General features: G+C 38.4%; 2 protein-coding genes across 2 annotated transcripts; one reads left to right on the forward strand and one right to left on the reverse strand.

Annotated features, from left to right (window-relative positions):
• The first annotated feature begins 691 nt into the window (after positions 1-691).
• Positions 692-3,129, forward strand: LOC143285162 (ubiquinol-cytochrome c reductase complex assembly factor 6-like). Its single transcript, XM_076592393.1, has 2 exons — positions 692-935; positions 2,941-3,129. Exons 1-2 carry the CDS (start codon positions 828-830, stop codon positions 3,001-3,003), a joined length of 171 nt encoding a protein of 56 aa, XP_076448508.1. The 5' UTR covers positions 692-827; the 3' UTR covers positions 3,004-3,129.
• A 5,007-nt stretch (positions 3,130-8,136) lies between these two features.
• On the reverse strand, positions 8,137-21,017 carry LOC143285163 (cytoplasmic polyadenylation element-binding protein-like). The gene is made up of 12 exons (XM_076592394.1): positions 20,856-21,017; positions 19,108-19,255; positions 18,222-18,452; positions 17,764-17,914; positions 16,987-17,185; positions 16,256-16,502; positions 15,759-15,872; positions 15,372-15,434; positions 14,758-14,882; positions 10,037-10,235; positions 9,433-9,527; positions 8,137-8,822 (listed from the first exon to the last, which is right to left on the reverse strand). The coding sequence occupies exons 1-12, from the start codon at positions 20,868-20,870 to the stop codon at positions 8,631-8,633; spliced, it is 1,779 nt and encodes a 592-aa protein (XP_076448509.1). The 5' UTR covers positions 20,871-21,017; the 3' UTR covers positions 8,137-8,630.
• Between the last annotated feature and the right edge of the window lie 738 nt (positions 21,018-21,755).

Raw genomic sequence — 21,755 nt, forward strand, 5'->3', positions numbered from 1 at the left:
AGCAGGGAGGCAATAATACCAGAACGAGGCAGTTTTATGAAGGCTACCGAACGTTTTTGGGCCTTATGTAAACAGAGCCACGATCGTGGCCCATCACACTTCACAGGGAAAGCCACAATCGTGGCTCATCGCACTCTGCGGGTTAAGTTTCACAACCCATATCCCATATAAACACATGCATTTTCACAACCCATACATAAACACACACACAGGACCAAACCTCCAATTACTAACTTAAATTTGAAATTACTGTATTATCAGATTTTCTTTATTTTTTAATAATCTAGGGTGTGTATGTTTGTATGGAGAGTGTGTGCTTGGATTGGTATGCAGGGCTATGCAAACATGCAGTGAGTTGATAAGTTTATGTGGAAAGGACATGATATACATAGTAACATACATATATAAAACTTACGTTGGGTTACGCTGCTGGTCAGGCGTCTGCTTGGCAGATGTGGTGTAGCGTATATGGATTTGTCCGAATGCAGTGATGCCTCCTTGAGCTACTGTAACTGAAACTGAAACTATAAAACTTACATATATATGTATAAATATATATATATATATATATATATATATGTACACACACATACACATACACACACATATATATATATGTATATATATATATATATTAAATAATCATATTTTCATCTGTGTGTTCATTAATTTCTGTCACACCAGACCGAGTCTACAAACGTCGACAGGCAGAGAAGTTGGCACTCAAGGAGCCAAGTGCAGAATCGGAGTCACATTGACAGGAACAGAGTCCAAGGGAATTCAAGTCCCTTTTTCATCAGCCAGAGAACTAGCGAGCCAATGCTGCAATGCCAGCCGGAGTAACGTGGGGACGGTACTTGCGATTCTTCACGGCTTCCATGTTGTCCATGTTTGCTGGGGCCCAGGTTGTCCATCTCATCTACAGGCCCCTGGATGTGATTATCTTTTATACTAATAGTTTATTGATTCTGTAGTTAGTGTTATCACTGATTGCACAAATTGTTTACTTTCTGAGTTTCTTGTTCTGTTTTTCCATTCAGGAGATAGGAGAATGGTTCAGATAAGTTGAAGTGGAGCTGTGAAGAAAGGAATGTTTTGATTTTTTTTTAATACATTGCTTTTTGTGTCCAGGTCCAGAATATTGTTATTTACGCTCATAAATCTGTATTCCTATTCATGTGTTCCTTCTTAAAAGAAGAACATTTTGATAATGATTCAGGTAACTGAACTATGAAGAAATGAAGAACATCAAAATGTTTATGGAATACTTGTGTGTGTTCAGTCCCTTTTAGGGCTAGAAATTCCTTAAAATAATATACCCTCAGTCCAAAGGACCAGTACAACATAGATTCTACTGGTCCTCAAGTATGTGAGGTGAGGCCATAGATTTGTAACATATCTACAGTTTAGGTATGGTCACATAACCCCATGCATTTACACCAATATAACAACTCTCACATGTACATGTATACATTAGTTACTTGTGTTCTTTCCTATATTGTGTATAAAAAAAGAAAAAGAAAAAAAAGAAATCATGCTCTGAAATGCATTTGATGTAGCTTTTTCTTCAACTTTCTTAATGTCGGAAGTATTTGTCATAGTTATCATAAGCACACAACTTTTTAAACCTGTGATCTTGAAACAAAGAGTAAATGGCCATATTCAAGTTGTTTCAAATGTGACTGACAGTGAGATTATGTACATTGCATCATGATTTGACTGACTCTTATAACAGGCAGATAAAAGCTCATGTACTCTCATACAAGTGCATACACACATGCACATACTGACACTTGAATGTTTTACAGTACCACTTTTATCATTAAGTCAAAACTGACACCAAAGAAATGTTTGCTTCTTTAGTTGTAAAGTGTATGGGATGTTGTCCATGTTGAGTTTGGAAAATATCAGAACATGAATTGCATTTAATATTTCAGTAAGTTTATATATTACTCACAATGGACAGGTTTCAGATTTTAAGCACATAATGATGAAATGCACAATATATTATTAATTCATATTTTATGCAGCTCTCAAACAAGTTTAAATGAATGATAACTGTGAAGTAGTAATACATGTAGTAGTAGTAGTAGTTGTGAAGGGACTGGCAGTTTGACTGCTTAGGCCTCACAGCCTTTTTTTTTAATGTCCCCTTCAATATCTGTCTCCTTTTATTTGTGGGATACATATATGTTTTCATTTACTGTTATTCTTTAGTCAAAGTCAGTAAATTTTTCTTTTAAATTGATGTTCATGTCAAGGTGATTTTTTAACACATTAGTATTTTGTGCAAGTTTAGTTTCAATTGGTAGTGCATTCCATATTTGTGCAATTCTATTAGCAAATGAATTTTTCCTAGGTAGTAGTACAGTGCTCCTTACAAATTTTCATCATTGAATTTCTTTTTCTCTCATAATCTGACATTTTAAAAATGTTATTTATATTGACTTCATTATAGCAATTTAACATTTTGTGTTTCCATTAAATCCCCTCTTAGCCTTCTACCCTTTAGTGAATGCAGATATATATATGTCAGTCTCTGTTGACAGCTCATAGATTGGCATTCTTTTAATAGCTTAGTTGCTCTTCTTTGTTTGTACCCTTTCTATCACTATAGATTGTCTCTTGACATATGGGTGGCACACACTATTAACATATATTCTGCTTGTGATCTAACCATTGTTTATGTAGTTTAAGAAATATATCTAAATAGGTAAATGTTCTCTTAATTACTTCTGTCATCTGGTTGACTTTATTTATTGTATTCAGTGTATATATGTATGTCAAATGATAATTTATTATTGAAGGTTATGCCAAGGTCTTTCTCACTTTGATATTTCTCAATATCCTGTGCGTCAGCATGTGTGCATACCCAGGCATCAAGTACATTTATTGGTGCATTTGAACTTCCACACATATGCTGTATTTTTTTTTTTACAGGATATGGAGGAGTGGGTGGAAAAGGAGAAGAAAAAGAAGCAAGAGGAACCCGTTGAGTCCTGAAAAACGTTAAAGCAGTAAGGTCCAGCTGAACGTTGCAGATGTTTTTTTTACTGTACAGTATCAGAAAGAGTGGTTGTTAAAAATGTGATCGAGTGAGTGAATAGACAGAAATGTCATTTACAAGTTTTCCTGTGTTCTGTCAAAATGTATTTGAATGTGTGAATCAACAGGCAAGTTACAAGTTCGTGTGTGCTTTGTAATATTCGTTGTTTGTATCAGTTCACATGATCTGTGTGATTTTGTGCATGCAGTCACTGTTCAGCAGGATTCAAATATGAACATTCAAACAAGCTTCAACACGTATTTAGAATCAGGTACACAAATCTTATTACCAATTTCCATAATATTGAAAGTAAAGACAATGGTCTGTCACAAATTTAATTAAGTAAATAATTTGCATGATTTTCGTCTTATTATGTAAGGAAGAGTCTATAAGCTGTATTACCTCATTCTCTACGTAAGATTTTTTTCCTATTGATATTCCAACAGCTGTTTTGAAAAACATTCCCAACATTCACCTTTTGTTTGTCAAGAGCCAAATCACGAAAATACAAAAGCTGCTGTTGAATCAAAATTTATCAAAATGAAATGTACTATACCAGTAATTTCGTGTAATTCAAAGAACAAAAAAACAACAACTGCCTTCACAATTGCAAAATCAATTGTGATAAGCATAATTATTTGATCTTTTTTCAGGCCTTTTGTTTAATTCAGATCTGAAGCATGTATCAGTCTGCATGATCTGATGCCTCCTTGAAAAAGTCCTTGGGGATACATAGATAGGGACCGGAGCTGCCCGTGCATTGAGCTTCTTTGCAAGAATCCTTCAACACCACACACAAAAGCAAAGAAATCCAGTAACGTACGTTTTCTGATGCTTTTATTTCAATCAAATAATGCAAAAATATTGAAAACTTTAGTACCAGTGTACATCACATCAAAATCAAGTAGCCAAAAATGCTTTTATGTACAAAAGTGGGTAATGCCATGAAAAACCAAAATAAATTATTCATTAGGGCTTCACGTCCCGTTCCTAACTGAAGAAATATCAAGTGAAAACAAGACACTGGAAACAGATACATGATGAAAAGCAGAAAGAAAAAGACAAAACGCCACAATACACAATACCCCTTCCACAGTTCAAGTTGCAGAAACAAAGTCATGGAGATGAAGCCAAGGAATAAGAACTTGTTTTGTGTTACTGCAAGGCACACAAATTTTTTTTTTTTTTTTTTTTTTAATCAAATAAAGTAATTACAATTAGCCTACCTGGCTTTTTTTTTCCGTTTTAAATCAACATATAAAAATAAATTACAATTTGCCAGTCTGGCTTTTTAACTCAGTTGAGCTAAGTGCAGAAATAAAGTGATTAAGTTTGCCCATATGGCTGTTTTCTTTTAACCCGATTAAACTTGGCACAGAGATCAATCATTCTGGCTTTTTCACCTCATAATTTCAACTTAAATATTCTAAAAATAAGAAACATTCTTTTTTGGAATTGAACACAAAGTTTCTGTGTTCCTGTAAGCAAATTTCTGATCTCAAATGGTGACAAAACTTAAATTTCTAAAACCCAAAAGCTTAACTTCTGATTGAACCCAAATCTTCTAAAAAAAAAAAAAAAAAAAAAAAAAAAAAAAAAAGTAATAAGAATAATAAAAGACAAACTCAAGCCAAGGAATAAGAACTTGTTTTGTAAAACAATGCAAATAGTGGACTTACTTTTCATTTTCTGTCAGTACATGGGGACTGACAATTCATTTTAACTAAAACCAAATATAAAAAGTAGTCTTGGAATTCCCATTGTTTCATATTCTAAAACTGACATACTTTAGCTATCAGGAAAGTGCACATCTAAGACTGAGAAAGTACTGAAATCAGACCTTCCATCTAAAAAGTGTGTTCATCAGAACTAAATGTGTCTTACATGCATTGACAGTATTGGAATAAAAACCCTTGTGCATGCAGATGAATTTTTTTTTTCAACACATTTGACACCAATTTCTTGGTTGGTTTCTTCACTAAACACTGTAAGTACTGTTGATTAGCAGCTCATAAAAATTTATGCTCTAACCATGCCAACTAATCTAAAAAGCTAGACTTAGGAATGTAAAAGCTGGACAGAGGTGTCAGGGTTTTTTCTGGGTGTTAACTAAAAACAGACAAAAACTGGTAAAAGTTTACTATGCATGCACAAAATTAAAATACCTTGCAAGGGACTCAGGAAAGACCATTTGGACAGAAACTGAATACACAGGCAGTCAGCTTGCTTTGACCAATTTAAAATTAAACAAAAAAACTTATGCTATTTAGTATTACACTTGCTTCAGACTCAAGAATATACACATTTTGTGGCACAGAAGTTTTGGGGTTTTTAACACCACCGCTGATGCCATCTGGAATCAATTTATAAAGGCCTTTATCAGTAGAGACATTGTATTGCACTGCTGTGTGTTTCAGGGAAGTTGTCTAACACATTCACAGAGAAAAAATATTTACCACAATTAAACAGGATGCATACAGTGCATATTACTGCTTTCAGAACATTTTACAAGTCAGGTATGACACATACAGATACAAAATACTTTTTAATTACACATACTTAACCGTGACCTAACTAGTGCAGACTCCGGCAGGGGTCCGACATTCCTGTCCTGTGCAAACTACTATCCGCCTATGCGGAGAAAAAGAGAGCAACTACGGCCATACTTTTCACTCACAAAATTATTATATTCGAACTGATTTCAGTGCAAATTTGCAAGGCAGTCAAAGTATTACAGGAAAATGACATAAGTATTAAATTCAAAAAGTAACACGAAGGACAGTGGTGAAACAGATTAAAAGACTAAGAGGGTGATACAGAACAATGCATAAAAGAATAAGGTATGTGAAAGAAATAAGAAAAAAAAGCACAGCTTTTCTCTTAAAATGACTGGGTTACTCCAAAACCTGACACCCCATGTTCTGTTCATGATGCATCAAGTCTTTGCCTGTACAGTCACAAAGCTGAATACGAAAGGATATGTACATCTATCAAGAGACAATCCATGTCCGAGTCATAACCAATGTCATCCCGTATCTTAAGCTGAAATTGACACTTACAACACATACACATAGACCAAAAGACGTTTCTCACAATTCACAGAACCCATCTGACATACACAACTGGCAATATTTTAACACAAGAAACATTTTCATGTTGATTGAACACACATTTCAACAGCAAAATTTTCATATAAAAGACAAATGAAGAACAAAACAATTCCCTTCCCTATCCCTACCCTCTCCTATCTGCTCCAACGAGACACTTTTTGGCTTAGACTATTTACAGCTGAATTAGTCTAACCGATGGCAGAAATGAAACTGTCCGACAAAAATTTACAAAATCTTAAGGAAATGCAAGATAAAAAAGTTCAACATGGAATAAAAAGATGATAAATCAATTCCCCACAAATTCATTTCCTTGAAAATTCATCGTTAATCACCCCAAGAGGTGAAATAATTGCACAATCACAAAGAGTATCCCTTTTCACAGCCCTGAAGGCACACAACATTCTTGACAATTCACAACAGTTCTTGCCACTGTGTGAATCTTCAGCATTTTAAACAAGGCACCTCATTTCTATCAACTCCTCAAAAGATTGCAATGGTTTCTTTTTATCATGTTACCCATTGTTGATCAACATATCCATAAAGGAATGTCTGTATGCTTTGAGAGTCTGGAGTGGTACCTTAAAAACCACAGATCTGACGGTACAAAATTGAAATAAAAAACATTTAATCTGAATATTAAAAGCAAAGGTCAGCTTCATAACATGAATCTGTGCATGTTGAAATCCAAATGTAACCAAGTTCAGAAACATACTTTACCTTTGGTGGAGCCATTACTAATTTCCCAAGACATGTCCATAAGTATTTTGGCCAGACCATACACACACACACGCATGTTCACCTGTTCATCACCAGTGCTCTTGCCAACCATGTCAGTTATATGGAGAGTATTTCAGACCAATTCACTGTATGGTATGCATTCACTCAAGCAGGATTCATGCAGGGGATGAGACCAAATTGTTCATTTTTGCTTTCAAAATATTAGCTTTCCACAAATCCTCTCAAATGTGTACACACGCAATATAACATTAGCATGATGACAAGAACATTGCTACATGTGGTTGTTTTAAAACATTATGCATAGTTTGGTGCATGGGGTATGCAGGAATGGGTTAGCAATCAAGAAAAATCTGAGCAGTTCAATCAAAAAGCATCATAGTAAAGCATTATCAGACACACATAATAATATTCAAGTAAATATGGCACACTGATAAACTGAGGTACAATTCAGCACCCAGCTTCAGCATCTGTCATGTATTGTGAATATAAAACAATTGTGAAGGGAAGGCTGTCAGTGAGGAATACTGAGACAAGCATCAGTAACTGCTTTGTGACAAATATTACATGTACAAATTGTGAAAAAGTAATGGAGGATGAAAACTGGTTAAAAGTTTTTTTTAAAGAACAGCTGTAAAAAGGAAAATGTCACTGAGAATACTTTCAGTATCATGAACCCAATGGATTTCTCCAACAAAAGGTGACATGGAGTGGCAATGGCAAAAACTGGAGTATTATGTTTGACTTAAGTACAAAGCTTTAGTCAAGATGGAGGTTATTTGGCCCAAAGCTTTGAAAGATCCACATGAGGGAAATGAATGGAAATATTCACAGAAGATTTAAAGGGTTATGTTTTGCTAACGCCCACCGAATGTACAGGTTCACAGAATGTACTTCAGATGACACTCTTTAAAAAAGCAGTTTATCAGATGGTCATGAATATTAGGAAATCATTTTGCTTGAACACTTAAAACACACGCACACAGGCATACACTCAGTTTTTTCTTGTTTCACTGTACTTGGGTAATCACCAAAAATTAAAAAGGAAAATTTTCATGGAAACAAGGGAACACACAAGACTGGCACCCCTGTTTGTCTGCCCAACAACCTATGGGAAAAGCAGCAATGTTATTTCACAGTTACTTTTTATCAATAATGATTAGGACAGTGTCATGTTTATCAAAATCACACACACAACCTGGAAGAGGCACTGTGAAAAGGATACATTTAGTATGACTTTTTGTCAATGATTCATTTGGTCATTGCAGCTCAGAATCCTCCCTTGGATTGTATTTTTGAAAATTAAACCATCTTCTGGTTTTGTCATGTAAGCTGGACTTCACTGTAGCCTGAAGACCAGCATGGAGATTATGCCTGGCACTTCATGGGACAACCTGTTTGGTTGTGTGAGAGATCAGATCTTGATGGTGGGCAACAGACACTTCAAATCTATGAAAAATATGTAGCTGTGGGGGAGATCCAGACTTCTGTCAGATAGTAATTATACTTTTAGGTGAGGTATGGACACTATGCGTAACACCTACACAGTACACGGCCTTTTGAGCAGCTACAGAAGGTCCATTATTCCTTACTGTGGAATTTAAATGCTGTCCAAAACATATCGTTGCAACAGTCAGTCCTGTGGATAATGGCAAGAATCCAGTGAAGACAACCAGTAAAATGTTGGTACATTATCACTAACAACCAGGATCCCACACAGAACAGGCAAATCCAGTGTCCTACATGGGTACTTTTTCCTTGGTGTTGCGGGTGAGAGGCTTGTGGTGTCGCATGGCATCCAGATGGTGTTGCCAGTACCAACAGGTGCGACAGAAGTAACGGAAGCACTGCAGCTCCCGACAGAAGTAGGGACCCTGACGGATGGCACACAGGCTGCAGATGGCATCTTCCAGGTATGGATCCACCTGGATCTGTTCAGATAGCAATTACACTGTGAAATAAATATATTGTCATCCCTCCACAGAAAAATTTACAAAGTTATTAGTCACTTGATTTAGTCATCTCAGATATGCAAATGGATCCAGGTACAAGACCACCTGGATCGATCTACATCTACAGCGATTAGTCTATTGTCGTAATACTGTCACTGCTTTATAGTAAATTTTACATGAGTAACTAGTCCAGGCATCTTGATTAAGTCATGTCAGATATACAAATGGATCCAGGTACGAGTCCACCTGGATTGATCGACAGAGATAGCCATTACAATCTATTGTCGTAATATTCTATTGTCACTCCATAGTAGTAACTTTTACAAGAGTAACTAGTACAGGCATGGATTCACCTCAATCTGTCCTGGTATCGATTACAGTATTTTGTTACAACTAACAGGAAACTTACCACTAATCCAAAAATCCAATGTACAATTTTTTAAGCCATAGTGATAGTAGTTCTCTAGAACACAACACACTACTCTGAATGAGATCATCAAACACTATTTTGGATTCCCCCCCGCACCCCCCTCCACCCATACATTACAATTTGTAAAACGGTATCCATGCTTATTAACAGGTAGCTGACCTTTTTTGTGAACTTGGGGGTTTTGATTTCAATGAAGGCAGCCTGGACAGCACGCATGTAGCTCTTCTTGTTACTGAACGTCACACGTCCAGAACCTGTAGAATTAAGGTTGGTATTATGCTGTGTCCAGCCATGAGAGCCCATCGCCTAACTTTCATGCCATCAACAAGGCTGTTACCTGTTCTCTTTACTTGTACACACTTCATAATGAAAAGCAAATTTTTTTCAAAATATTACTTCTTTTTTTTTAGCATAATTCACATATAGTCATATATTTCAGATATTCTATAGTTATGTCTGATGCTTTAACCTGAATTAGTTGAAAACCTGTGACAATGAAAGTTGATCCATTTTTATCATTGAACTCGCTTGTTGAAATATGATCAGTAACAAAAAGTCAGAAATTAACACTGTATTCTTCTTATTTCAATTTACAGCACAGTAAAATAAAAACAATGTAAAAAAAAAGGTAAGGGAAAATTTTACCCGTTTGAAATCGAGTGGGTTTTATATATTTTAAAAACACTGCTTTTACCAGAAACATTAATCAATTCAAGTTTAACCTTCCCAAACATACAGCATCTCAACTCAACATTTATCTCACCTATCGGATACTTGTGTTTGTCAGTGTCAATCCCCGCGTACACCACATTGCCGAACAAATCGTTCATGATGTTGCCCAGAATTTCAGCCGTGATCATCCCATGCAGGGCACCAACAAAGACCGTTTTGCCTGAATCCAGGCGCTGTGACGGCTGTCGGACATGGTTACTGTCGCCCATCACCCAAGGAATGATCTGTACCTGTTCACACATACACCATCATTCACAATTTAATGAAGAGACTTGTAGGTTACCTTTCTCCTGTCTCTTGGTCACCTTGCAAACAGACAAAAAGTACTAAGAGCATATGTCTACATTTGCTAAAAATCACCCGAACATAACTGTCACCATATTTAATGTTCTTCCTTTTTGAAAACCTTGTACATCTAATTGTAGTTGGTTTTTTTGTTTTGTTTTTTGTCCGTAAGACCAGAAAACACGTTTATTGATGATGTATGAATAGAAGAACACTTTTTCTGTCTACAACACATTGAATTTTGATACAGTTAAACAGTTATCGTGATTATAATAATAATAAAGTGTACTCATAAGTTATATGGCGCAAACTCCCCAAAGATGGGCTCTAAGTGCCTCACATGAAACAGTATGTATATGTTAGTGTATTGTTCAACACATGAGGACATGAAGACAGAAATGGAAAACAAGATCAGTATCCACCAATATAACAAATTGCAGACATAATAAATAACTGCAGGAAAAAGGCATCACACACACACACACAAATGCATGCACTCAAGCACCAACCCATGAGCCCACACAACACAGGAATACTACAATGGCAGGGGGACACAAGGGGAGTGCAGAGGGTGGGAAGAGACCAAGAACTATGTTTCGTCACATCGGAAGGTCATTTTGAACAGGTGAGTTGGTGAGTGCCAGAGATCCAGGGGAAGAGAATTCCAAACAGAAGGTGCTTGATGCTGAAAAGCCCTTTGACCGAATTATCTTTGAAGAGACTTTGGGGACTCAAAGGAGCTTTTCTCCAGAATACCTGAGAGAACAGGATGGAGTGTAAATATGAAGGACAGAAGATAAGATGGAAGGGAACCACTGAAGTGGTGATAAGCTAATATGCCAATTCTGTACTGGATGGGCAACCAATGAAGTTGACACAAGAGAGGGGTAACATCTTTTTTTGACTTTTTGAGAATGACTCTGGCATCATTGATCTGAAGGCGTGATAACGGATCAGAGGGCAAACCAGCAAGTAGTGAATTGCAGTAGTCAATGCAACTGAGAATAAAGGAACAGACAAGCTGAGGTCAAGTCAGATATGGTCGAATGATAGATTTTTCTCAGTTGGAAGTTTGCAGTTTTGCATAAATTACTGACATAGTCATGCATGGACAGAACTGAATTGAAGTATGCACCCAGGTTTCTGACAGAAGTTTGAAAGTTAACAGCATTGCAGACAGCCAAGGAATGGTCTGAGACATGGCTAAGCACAGACCTAGAGCCTACAAGCATGGCTTCTGTCTTGACATCATTGAGTCAGCTTTGTCAGCATCCATTCCTTCACTGCAACAATGCACATCTCCATGTTTTTGCGAAGGATAGCAAAAGAACTTGAGGAAGAAGCTTTTGTGAGTTTGGTGTCGTCTGCAAACTTATGAAAATTACACTGATGTTTGCTGATGATGTTGGACAGGGGCTGAGTGTACAGACTAAATAGCACTGGACCAAGAACAGATCCTTGGGGAACACCATATTGAACAGGAAGAGGTCTGGATTCAGAGTGAGAACTTGAGATGTACACTCTTGAGTGCGATTGGATAGATAAGATTTAAACCAGCTGAGGGCTATACCAGAGATTCCAAAAGTGTGATGAAGACGGCCGAGAAGAGTATCATGATCTACCGTGTCGAAAGCTGCCAACAGATCGAGGAGACACAGAATTAAGACTTTCTTGTCTGCACAGGACAATAATGTGTTAGACATGTGTAAGAGGGCTGTCTCGGTACTGTGATTCTATCTATAAGCAGATTGGAACACCTCAAGAAGGTCATTGGATAACAATGACCCGAGGAGTTTACGTAAAACTACTCTTTCGAGTAATTTTGATAGAAAGGGTAAATTTGAAATAGGTCTGTAGTTTTTCAGGTTTTTTGTCAAAACCAGGTTTCCTGAGTAAAGGCGTAACTTGGGCGTGTTTAAAATCTTCAGGAAATAAGAGAGATGTTGACAATCTTTGTGATAACTGGAAGAAGCCCATTTGAACACAGTTTAAACAGATCTGCAGGCAGAATATCCAGACCACAACATTTGATGGGGTACTGAATGAGCAAATCATAGATTGTGTTCTCAGCGACATTCAAATGCAGTCAAAGGGATGCCATTGAAAGTATCGGAGTGAACATGAGTTGAATCGATGAGTCTAGTTCACTGCGAATGTCAGCAATTTTCTGATCAAAGAATTCTCAGAATTCATCAGGAAGATCAGGAGAGATTGTTGAAGGGAGGAACAGGATGTTTACAGTTACCAAAAAGTTTATCAGTGACATGAAAGAGAATATTTGCGGATTTACATTCAGACAAGAGCACGAAAATGCTCACTTTTAACACTGTCTTGGAGTGATTTAAGAAGGGAGTCTGGCTGGGTGAATGTTTGGCGGTGAACAGTGAGGTGAGTGTATTGCCACCTTCTCTCTGACTGCCTCAGCTTCCGTCTGGCAGGTTTGATTGCTGTTATCCAAGGGGCTGAGGGACAGTCTGTTACATATCTGGTACACATAGGTGCATGGCAATCAAGTCACGTAAAGCCCGATTGAAATTACCCAGAAGGTTGGAGTCAGAACAGTCATAGTTCAAGAAGGAAGCTGTTTTTATGACATCTTCTCAGAAAGAGCTACTATCGATCTTCTTCAAGTTTCTAGACTTGATGTAATGCTTTTGACGTGGAGTTTCTGAACTGAAATACTGAAGAAAATGGCTTTGTGGTCGGAAAGAACCAAGGCTGTGACAAACAGACTGGAGAGTGTGTCCATGTTTATGAGTGGGTTCATCAATGACTTGGATAAGATTATGATCACAGAAAAGATTGCGAAGCTGTTTAGATCCACTGTGGGAAGAGTTCAAAATGCACATTAAAAGCATCAACCTACTTTTGGGAGGTTATCGGCTGTAGCTACTTTCATTTTCTCCGCATAGGCGGATAGTAGTTTGCACAGGACAGGAATCAGACTCCCTGCCGGAGTCTGCACTAGTGGGTCACGAAGTATGTGTAGTGAAATGCAAGATTTAGAAACATAACTAAGGAGATCAGGAAATTCAGAAAAGAAAGTGTGATCTGAAAGTTTGTTCGTCCTATTTAGTGAATTTCTGTGGCTTCAAAAGACAGAAGACAATTTCTTAAAGGACAAATACTTCAATAAATGTTTAGCAAACGTGATGACTATTCCACCACCACGGCGTCCAATCCATGGAAACGACAGTCTTGTGGATGGGTGGAGCGAGGCTGGCTATCACAGCGTCGTCGCCATTTTCATGAAGCCAGGATTCTGTTATGAAAGCAATGTCAATGTTCTCATCACTTATAACATCTCTTATCTCCAGCTTTTGTTTTGCATGACTGGGCATTGAAACAATGTTCAACAGACTGAATCATCTATGGATGGAGGAGTGAGAGGAACGTATAATAAATTGCAGTGGCTGCAGGGAAACCTGTCTTGCCTTTAAGAGTTGTGGTTGAGACAAGATGAAAGGAATATGATTCCATCTGTCTCCTCTGAAAGGTTGGTTCTTGGAGTGAGCAAAACCATTTGGCCTGAAGAGGTCAAGTTTTGCTAGCTGGACGATGACATCTTCGGAAGGGGGATTACTGTGACAGTAATCCAGAAGCTCAGTCCGTGTATACCGACGATGAGGGCAGGGTGTACTGTTGTCTGGTGTATCGTAGGTACTCAGATCTGAGTGCATGCTGCTTGGCTGCTTGGCACGGAAGGGTGAAGCTGAGTGGGTGGTCAACTCTGCAGAGCATGGTGTTGACTGGCATGGGTACCACGCACGTGTGCCATACACATGTGGCTGTGGCAGGAGCACACTGTGCGAACTTGAAAGACTGACAGACTGTCAGACAATAAAGAAAAATGACTCAGTCTAAAATTCAGCAGGAACAGGTGGAACAAAACCCACCATAATGACGGCCACACCATGACGAAAACAGACTGTAATGAACACAATAGACGAGACAGAGATCCAACGAAAAAGAGAAAATATAGCAGAGTGGTCACCTCAAGCCTGTAAAGCAATGGTGAACACCACCCACAATTCAATGTTGGTCATTCATGTTGGAAAACATGATCAAAGCCTTGTTATTCAAGGTACAAAGTGCTGCTCTCTTGCTTCATCTACTATTGAGGTTTGCCAGCAATACAGTTTTGGTTAGTGCCTTAGCACTGCAAGATAAAGGCTGTGTAAAGGAGTGCAGTAATACTGTTTATTATGCCATTTCTAGTTAACTATGTACTGCAAAGTAAAAACTAAGGAAACATGTTTATTAAGTAAATACTTTACTTACTGAAACAAATTATGTTCTGAAGTAAAGTTTAACACATAACGGCAAGACAGACTAAGTAAAGTAACACATAAAGGCAAGACAGACACAAAAGTAACGTTTAACACATAACAGCAAGACAGACTAAGTAAAGTAACACATAAAGGCAAGACGGACTCAAAAGCAAGAGAAGCAATCTTGTCAACTTACTTCCTTGGACCTCATCCTGCGGCTGGAAATCTTGAAGTAATAGTCCCCAGTGCTGAAGTCATGTGTACAGGACAGGAGAAGGGAACGCACAGACTTCTCCACATCAAACAGGAGGTACACATACCCTGAGAAACACACAGTGTGTTCATAATGACATGATTGTCAGCATTATGTGAGCTATTGCTTGAAAAGCAATAGTGCAAATTTTAGTTTTCATTCTGTTATTCTTTTTCTGGGGGTGGAGGTTGGGGGTGGGGTGGGGAAGAGAACTGAAATATTTCTCATTCAAGATGAGTAGTGCAATACTAAAGTTACAAATTACAAACTTATCAGTATAGAAGTTTGTCCCTGAATCTGATCCCTTTGTGGCATGTTCAAAATGGCAAACTCACTTCACTTTCTTCTGTTGGTTCATGTCTTTTGCTATGTATGCATGCGCTTTGTATGGCATACACATAACAGTGAACATCTCCCATAGTGTTAATATTTTTCTCTGTCCCTTGTAGCCCCAAATGCACTAAGTCAGTGTTATAACATGTAACTATTGCTGACTATTTATGAGATGTATGGGAAGTTTCCATTCAATCAACAAAGTGTTGGAGTATTGATCTCACCATCTTTTCCAGGCCACTCAATCTTCAGAGTTCCAAAACGGTTGAAAGCTGCTTGGAGTCCAGCTGAAACAAAAACAGTGATTTATCATATATATATATATATATATATATATATATATATATATATATATATATATATATATATATATATATATATTCATAACATGTACAGCAGTCAGCTAAAAGAAACAAAAACGCTGCAATAAATTCAGCATGATATCCTAAGTGAAAAACACTGTGTTTAGACTCAAATTAGTTCATTGTATTTTAAGTTACCTTTTTTCTCTCATATTCAGATATGCACACACTGTCTCTCTCTCTCTCTCTCTCTCTCTCTCACACACACACACACACACACACGCGCGCACACACACCCCATATACACACCTTCGGTGATGTCCCAGGGCACTCCTCCAATAAAGACTTTCTGGGAGTACACAGGATTCTTGTGTGCCCGAGGCGGCAGCTGTCCACTCCATGTGCAGGTGGCCTCCGATACCGCTGATTGTGAACACAAGTCCATAGTTATATGTACACACCTCACTATGTTTACAGTAGATCAATCATCATCCAATTACAGAGAAGGGACTGTAGTAAAAGCTTCTCAGAATTTCTGGACATCCTGTGGTAATCTTCCACTTAAAGTTATAATTCATTCTGCATTCTAAGGTAAAGAAGAGTCTCTCTTATTATTTTTTTAAATACAAAAACATGTCCTTTGAATTCACTTGGAGGATGAATAGACATACTGACAGTTTTGATATAACTGCAGAAGGTCACAGACTATAATAATAAAACAAGTATGAACATGCAAAGTTAAACCCCCAGAGGCACTGCATCTCCTCATGAAGAACTGGACCCAAACATCCTCAAACTTCCCCTACCTGCAGCATTCCTGTGCAGGCGAGCGGCACGATCGATGGCGTAAGGGTCTGTATTGGTCATGTAGTGGGGGCCGACAGGGGCGTTCCAGGACTGGTCCCCGGCGCTTACCTCCCCTGTGCTGTTGGGCAGCAGCTCCATACCACTCAGGTTCTGGTAGACAGGGGCCCCAGACTGGTACGCCTGGTAAAGCTGGTTGGCCAGCTCTGTGGCATTGCTCTGCTGACGTTCCGTTAGCGTCAGACACCGCTGGAACCACATGAACAGAATGGTACTTCTGAACAATTATCTTCATCTATACTGACAACTGAAATTTGTTGAACAGACCATCAGTTCTAATTTCTACTGAAGTTATTTATTGAGCAGGCCCAAGAATTCCCGAGTGGGCAAAATGCATGAATGGTTATCAGAACAGCTATGGAAAAAGGTTTCCAAAACAGTACCTGATGTCCAAAATATTTCATTTTAGTATTCAATACAGTTTAAAGCAGAGTTATTTTCTTATCTTTACTTGAAATTTATTTTTGAGTATCTGCTCGTTGGGCCCAGAATTTTCTCAAGCCATAACCAACCGCATGCTACTGCAATTTGAACAATTCAATTTACTTAATAAATGAAACTCATTACAATCACTGATGTTTAAATCATTTAGTAAATCTTTTTATTATCTTATTGCTCATTTATTGCCAGTAGCTACAGTACAACGATATAAAAACCACATGGATAACTTTACCATCATGTTGTCCAGTCCAGAGCTGTCCGTTGTGTCATAAGGTTGTGCCGTCACAGTTCTCTCCACTTCAGCAGGTGGCGCTGATGTCCTGACAGGGGAGGCCGACTGCTGGGACAACAGGTTGGAGTACAGGATTTTCTCGATGGGCGACAGTGATGCATCTGTCAGTGGGCTGACTGGCGACAGCGAACTGTAGTCACTGCAATGACATCACCACGATACTCATATACATAAAAGTTTCAATAGGAATCCCTTAGCATTTCTTTTAGCAATGGAAACTTTTTTTTTTCTTTTTTTTTTTCAGTTTCAAGGTGTCAAAGCAAGCAGATTTTGACACTTCCTTGAAACTTTTTTTTTTTTTTTCAAGTCTAGAAGTCTAACAAAATAGTCATTTTAAAAGTGGAAAACCTTGAAATAATCTGACAAATGATAGTACCAACTCCTTTTGTCTGTGGTGTAATTTCACACTGCAACAGGTTCAGTTGGTCAAGTGGTGTTTCAGCTACAGAAAAGGAATTCTGCATTTGAAGGGAATGAATTAACAGTTACGAACAAGAACTTGACTTAGTTTATCAAACTAGTAGTGTAAACTTGCTGAGATAGCTAAATTCAAAATCAGCCACTGAGTTTCAATATTCATTACAGAGGTTCAAAGTGTACAGACTGGTCCATATACACAACTTCACATCTTTCATTGAACAGCAAATTCCTGTCCAATACACTGACCCAACATGCTGGTCAAGCAATAAAGAAAAGAGACAGTGATGAAAGTGTGACCTGGAGTGGAGCTGCACCGGTGACTCCCCCTTGATGGCGCGTGCCTGTTGGCGTTGCGGAGAGGTGCTGAAGTTGCCGCTGTCAAACATGTTCCACTGCTGGGACCCCACCCCACTGCTGTTGCCGCTGCTGGGCGAGAACAGCTGGAAACCTGAGGAAAGGACACAGACAGACATAGTAATTTTGTACAGTGTAGAAAGGAACAGGAACAGAATGAAACAGCCAGAATACACTTGGGATAGAATAGAATGGAACGGAATGGCTAGAATTTCTTTATTACCAACTGTACAAGAGTCACAAGGAATGTCTGACTTAAATTTGTAACACAACATAATACCATGGCTGTGTGCTGGCTTTACTTTTTAGACCTGTAGTTGTAAATATTTCTGTTACAGCATTCTGCGACAAACATATGAACACTAGCACAAAAAAAAGATATCCAGTGCACTCCCTCTCACCAGAGAACATCTGATGGGCGGGGCCAGCAGCCATGGCATTTGCATATCCTGAAGCGGCATTGGTCTGCTGACCCGGAGCACCAAAGGCAGAGGATGTGGTGGCATTGTACAGGTTGTTGTTCGCAGAGTTGTAGGCTGCGGACTGTGACAAAGGCACATTGGCGTAGTTCAGAACTGACTGCAGCTCTTGAGAAATGTGTCCTGGTGCTCGCTGCTGAGAGCTGTAGTCTTCTGAAAGGGAAAAAAAAAACATTGAAAAATCAACAAAACTGAAATGTGACATTTTCAAGACAAATAAAATTGACAAGTTCCAATTTCAATATGGTGTCAAAGTGTGCAGACTGATCCTTATACACTACACGTTTGCTTTAAAAAAAAAACAACTAAAGGTTTGATGAGCAGGTTGAAACCATCATGAAAAGCAAGATGGACAAACAAAATCTGTGAAAATATACTGTACAGTTAGGAGCATCAGCTTCAGATTACAGCAATGCAGACAAATGAACTCGATATTACATTAAGGAATTCAACAGTCAATCATCAAATATTCTCTTCAAGTTCAAAACCAAAAGACTGTAGTTTAATCCCTCTTTAGGGCAAGGGCTAGATGTAAAGAAAAAAACACATGCTTTTCTACAAGTGCTTCCCTTAAAAAAAAAAATCTTGTCATGGGTGGGAATGAATGATTTTTGTAATACTGAAAAGTTTCTGGCTGAAATCAAGGGATCACTTCTTTAAAAAAAAAAGAAAAAAAAAGAAGAGAAAACTTTTCAATCAGTGAAATACCAAAAGGGAAATCTGTATAATACCGGAATACACCCACCCATGTCTTGTTCTCTGTGCAAAACAAAAACAGATCCCTGAACAAAGTGAGTGTTTTCCTCACCGTGTTTCCTCTCCTGACCCTGCAGGTTGTGCTGCCCGATGTCCAGGGAATGGTCCAACATGGCATTGATCTGCTTGAACAGGTCTGGGTTAGCTGGGTAACGAGCCGCATCAAAGTCATCCACCTTCATGGCAGGCATGTTGCTCACCTGCATCAATAAGCATCATGCTGATCAGATATGCTGTGTGTCAGGGAAAAGGGAGAGGGTTGAATGGATATTTCTGTTTTCCTTTTCTGCCTATTTTCCTGTGTGCATCATTCTAGCTGGTCATGAAACCAGAAAGTGTTTCTCTTCTGCACTTGTGTGGTGGCTGTTCGTATCAATAATTCAAGCTTTTATATACTGGAACATTTTTACTCCATTAAGCAGGCATACTATCCACAGGGAATTGTTGCTGGGTATGTTCATGTTTCCATAGCCCACATGGATAACAGGATCTTTTACATATGTATTTGAAGTTCTGCATCTGTGTAAACATGGAGGGAATTAAGGCACTAATAGGACTGCCCATAATGTGGACCTTGGTAAATGGAAAAACCTAACTGCACCCTTAACCCACTGAGTGCCCACGACAGGATTTAGCCCAGCACCCTGAAACTGAAAGTCAACCCAGACCATTTAGCTGTTTTGCCTGTCAAACACGAAATGAAAATCTATACAAATAACTGTTTCCTGATCCTACCAAACACAAAGAAAATACCTGATCAACCACATCTGTTAGTCACTTAAACTCAAAGTGAATTTGCATTTTCTAAGTCAGGATATCTAATGTCCATGTCTTTATCAAGTTTTCTTAGAATACTGATATGAATTTTCCATTTTCTGCCACCCATTTTAAAAATATTGAACTGCCACCGTAGTATCTTAGCTTTCGTCTCACCCACAAGGTGAGCACAGCCAGACAAAGCATTACAGAGGTGAGATATCCTTTTAAACCCTCTTCTACGTCTACACTCATACATAAAACTGCCTCAAAAATAGTTTTTCATTTATATGGAAACTTAACTCACATGTATTTTTAATCTTCGACAGAAAGATGAAAAGATGCTTTCTCATACAGGAGAAGGGGTGGGGTGGGGGCAGAAAGAATACCTTTAAATTATGGTATTGGTAGTTAGGACATCTTTCAACTGCACTGACAAAACAAAAATCACATCTTATGTGAATGTTGCATTCCGTTCACTCCCCACATCCTCTGCCAACACTGCCTTTTCCAAAGCTAGCTGACTTGTCTCTGGAATCCTACTTTTTTCCGGTTTAATCTTAATTTGATACCACAGAAAAAGACTCGCTGGAGTACAGTGGGAAAACATAAATGGAGCACGCTTCAAGCATTACAGTTTTCCGACATTTGGGTTACGTACGACATGGTCGTCGTGCACGGACTGTAGCATGACAAACCAGCTAAGCCCAGAAAACTCGCATTCAGTGGAACTTCTAAAAATCAAAATAAATAATAAAAGAAAGTAAAGTAACACATAAATACTACTAACAAAATACGCTCTCGCCACTGTAAAACAATTGAAATGTGACGTCAATCTGCTGTCTTGGTATCTTAAATCCTTGGGGCTGTTTTGAAGGCGTCAAATAATATAAATGGATCGATTTACTTTACATACATCGATATCATGTGTTGTGGTTCTTATTTGTTTCATGTGTGCATTTCAAAATGCATTGAAACTGTCCTGAAACCAGCCCCGGAATTTAGGAAACCACGAAAGAAAAGCATCCAAAAGTTCACACTCACATTTGCTGCTGTCATCTCAGTGGACGATCGTTCGCAGTCCAGCTCAATATCAACAATTTATAACAGTCACAATGACAACTCCGCTGTCAACCTAAACTTTTTTCTGAAGTTGTTCTCAATGCTCGAGTACCGTGCCTTCTCCCACCAGCAAACTGGACGTATAAAGACCTGCTCACTTCTCCTCAAGTCTGAGCTATTGTCAGGGCTCCTCAACTTTATATGAACCATGCCTAACGGAAACACATGTTCTCACTCACCGGATTTGCACGGACCAGTGTATGAGAGAAAAACGAACCAATAAGATTACCTGGGACAGACGAACCCACATGTCCAGCCCAACAAAGCGACACACGCCTGTGTCAATGGAGCAATCACGTGTTGTCTGTGAAAAACAGAGCAACTTCCTGACAAGTCGACAATACTTTCCACGTTTTTTTTTTTTAATATTTCATCAATTTCACAAAGTCAGAAGTAACTTACGTTGAATAGTAAATGATATTGGAAGCATTATTATCAAAGTTTTTTGAAATGTGGCATTGAAGACAGTATGTATCATGTGACCACAATGAGTGTTGTCAAACAAACGCTGATGATTATATAACTGATGAAAATCATGTGCCTGTACTTCCCACGATGTCGGGTGAGCATTTTCGTTGTAGAAAGTGCATTTTATCAAATTGGTCAAATGAATTTGTTAGGCTTCAGTGTTTTAAGTTAATCACGTTGGGAAAAACAAACAAACAAACAACAACCAACAAAAAAACCCAAAAAACCCACCCCCCCCCAAACCCCCAAAACAAACAAACCCAAAACACTGTTTTGATTCGAAGATGTTTCCCACCATTTACTTATTTGGGTAGATATTTGCATTGTGCCGGCGTTAGCTGCATATTGCATGAT

Source organism: Babylonia areolata, chromosome 8 (genome assembly GCF_041734735.1).
Source record: "Babylonia areolata isolate BAREFJ2019XMU chromosome 8, ASM4173473v1, whole genome shotgun sequence".
NCBI classification, from domain to species: domain Eukaryota; kingdom Metazoa; phylum Mollusca; class Gastropoda; order Neogastropoda; family Buccinidae; genus Babylonia; species Babylonia areolata.

Bases quoted from the DNA above. Each gene is read 5' to 3' on its own strand.
- LOC143285162 (XM_076592393.1), top strand. From the start codon at position 828: ATGCCAGCCGGAGTAACGTGGGGACGGTACTTGCGATTCTTCACGGCT. The intron at 936-2,940 runs GTGATTATCTTT...TTTTTTTTACAG, and splicing joins TCATCTACAGGCCCCTGGAT to GATATGGAGGAGTGGGTGGA.
- LOC143285163 (XM_076592394.1), bottom strand. The intron at 18,453-19,107 runs GTGAGGAAAACA...TTTCCCTTTCAG, and splicing joins GGGTCAGGAGAGGAAACACG to AAGACTACAGCTCTCAGCAG. The intron at 8,823-9,432 runs GTCAGCTACCTG...CTATCTGAACAG, and splicing joins CCCCCAAGTTCACAAAAAAG to ATCCAGGTGGATCCATACCT.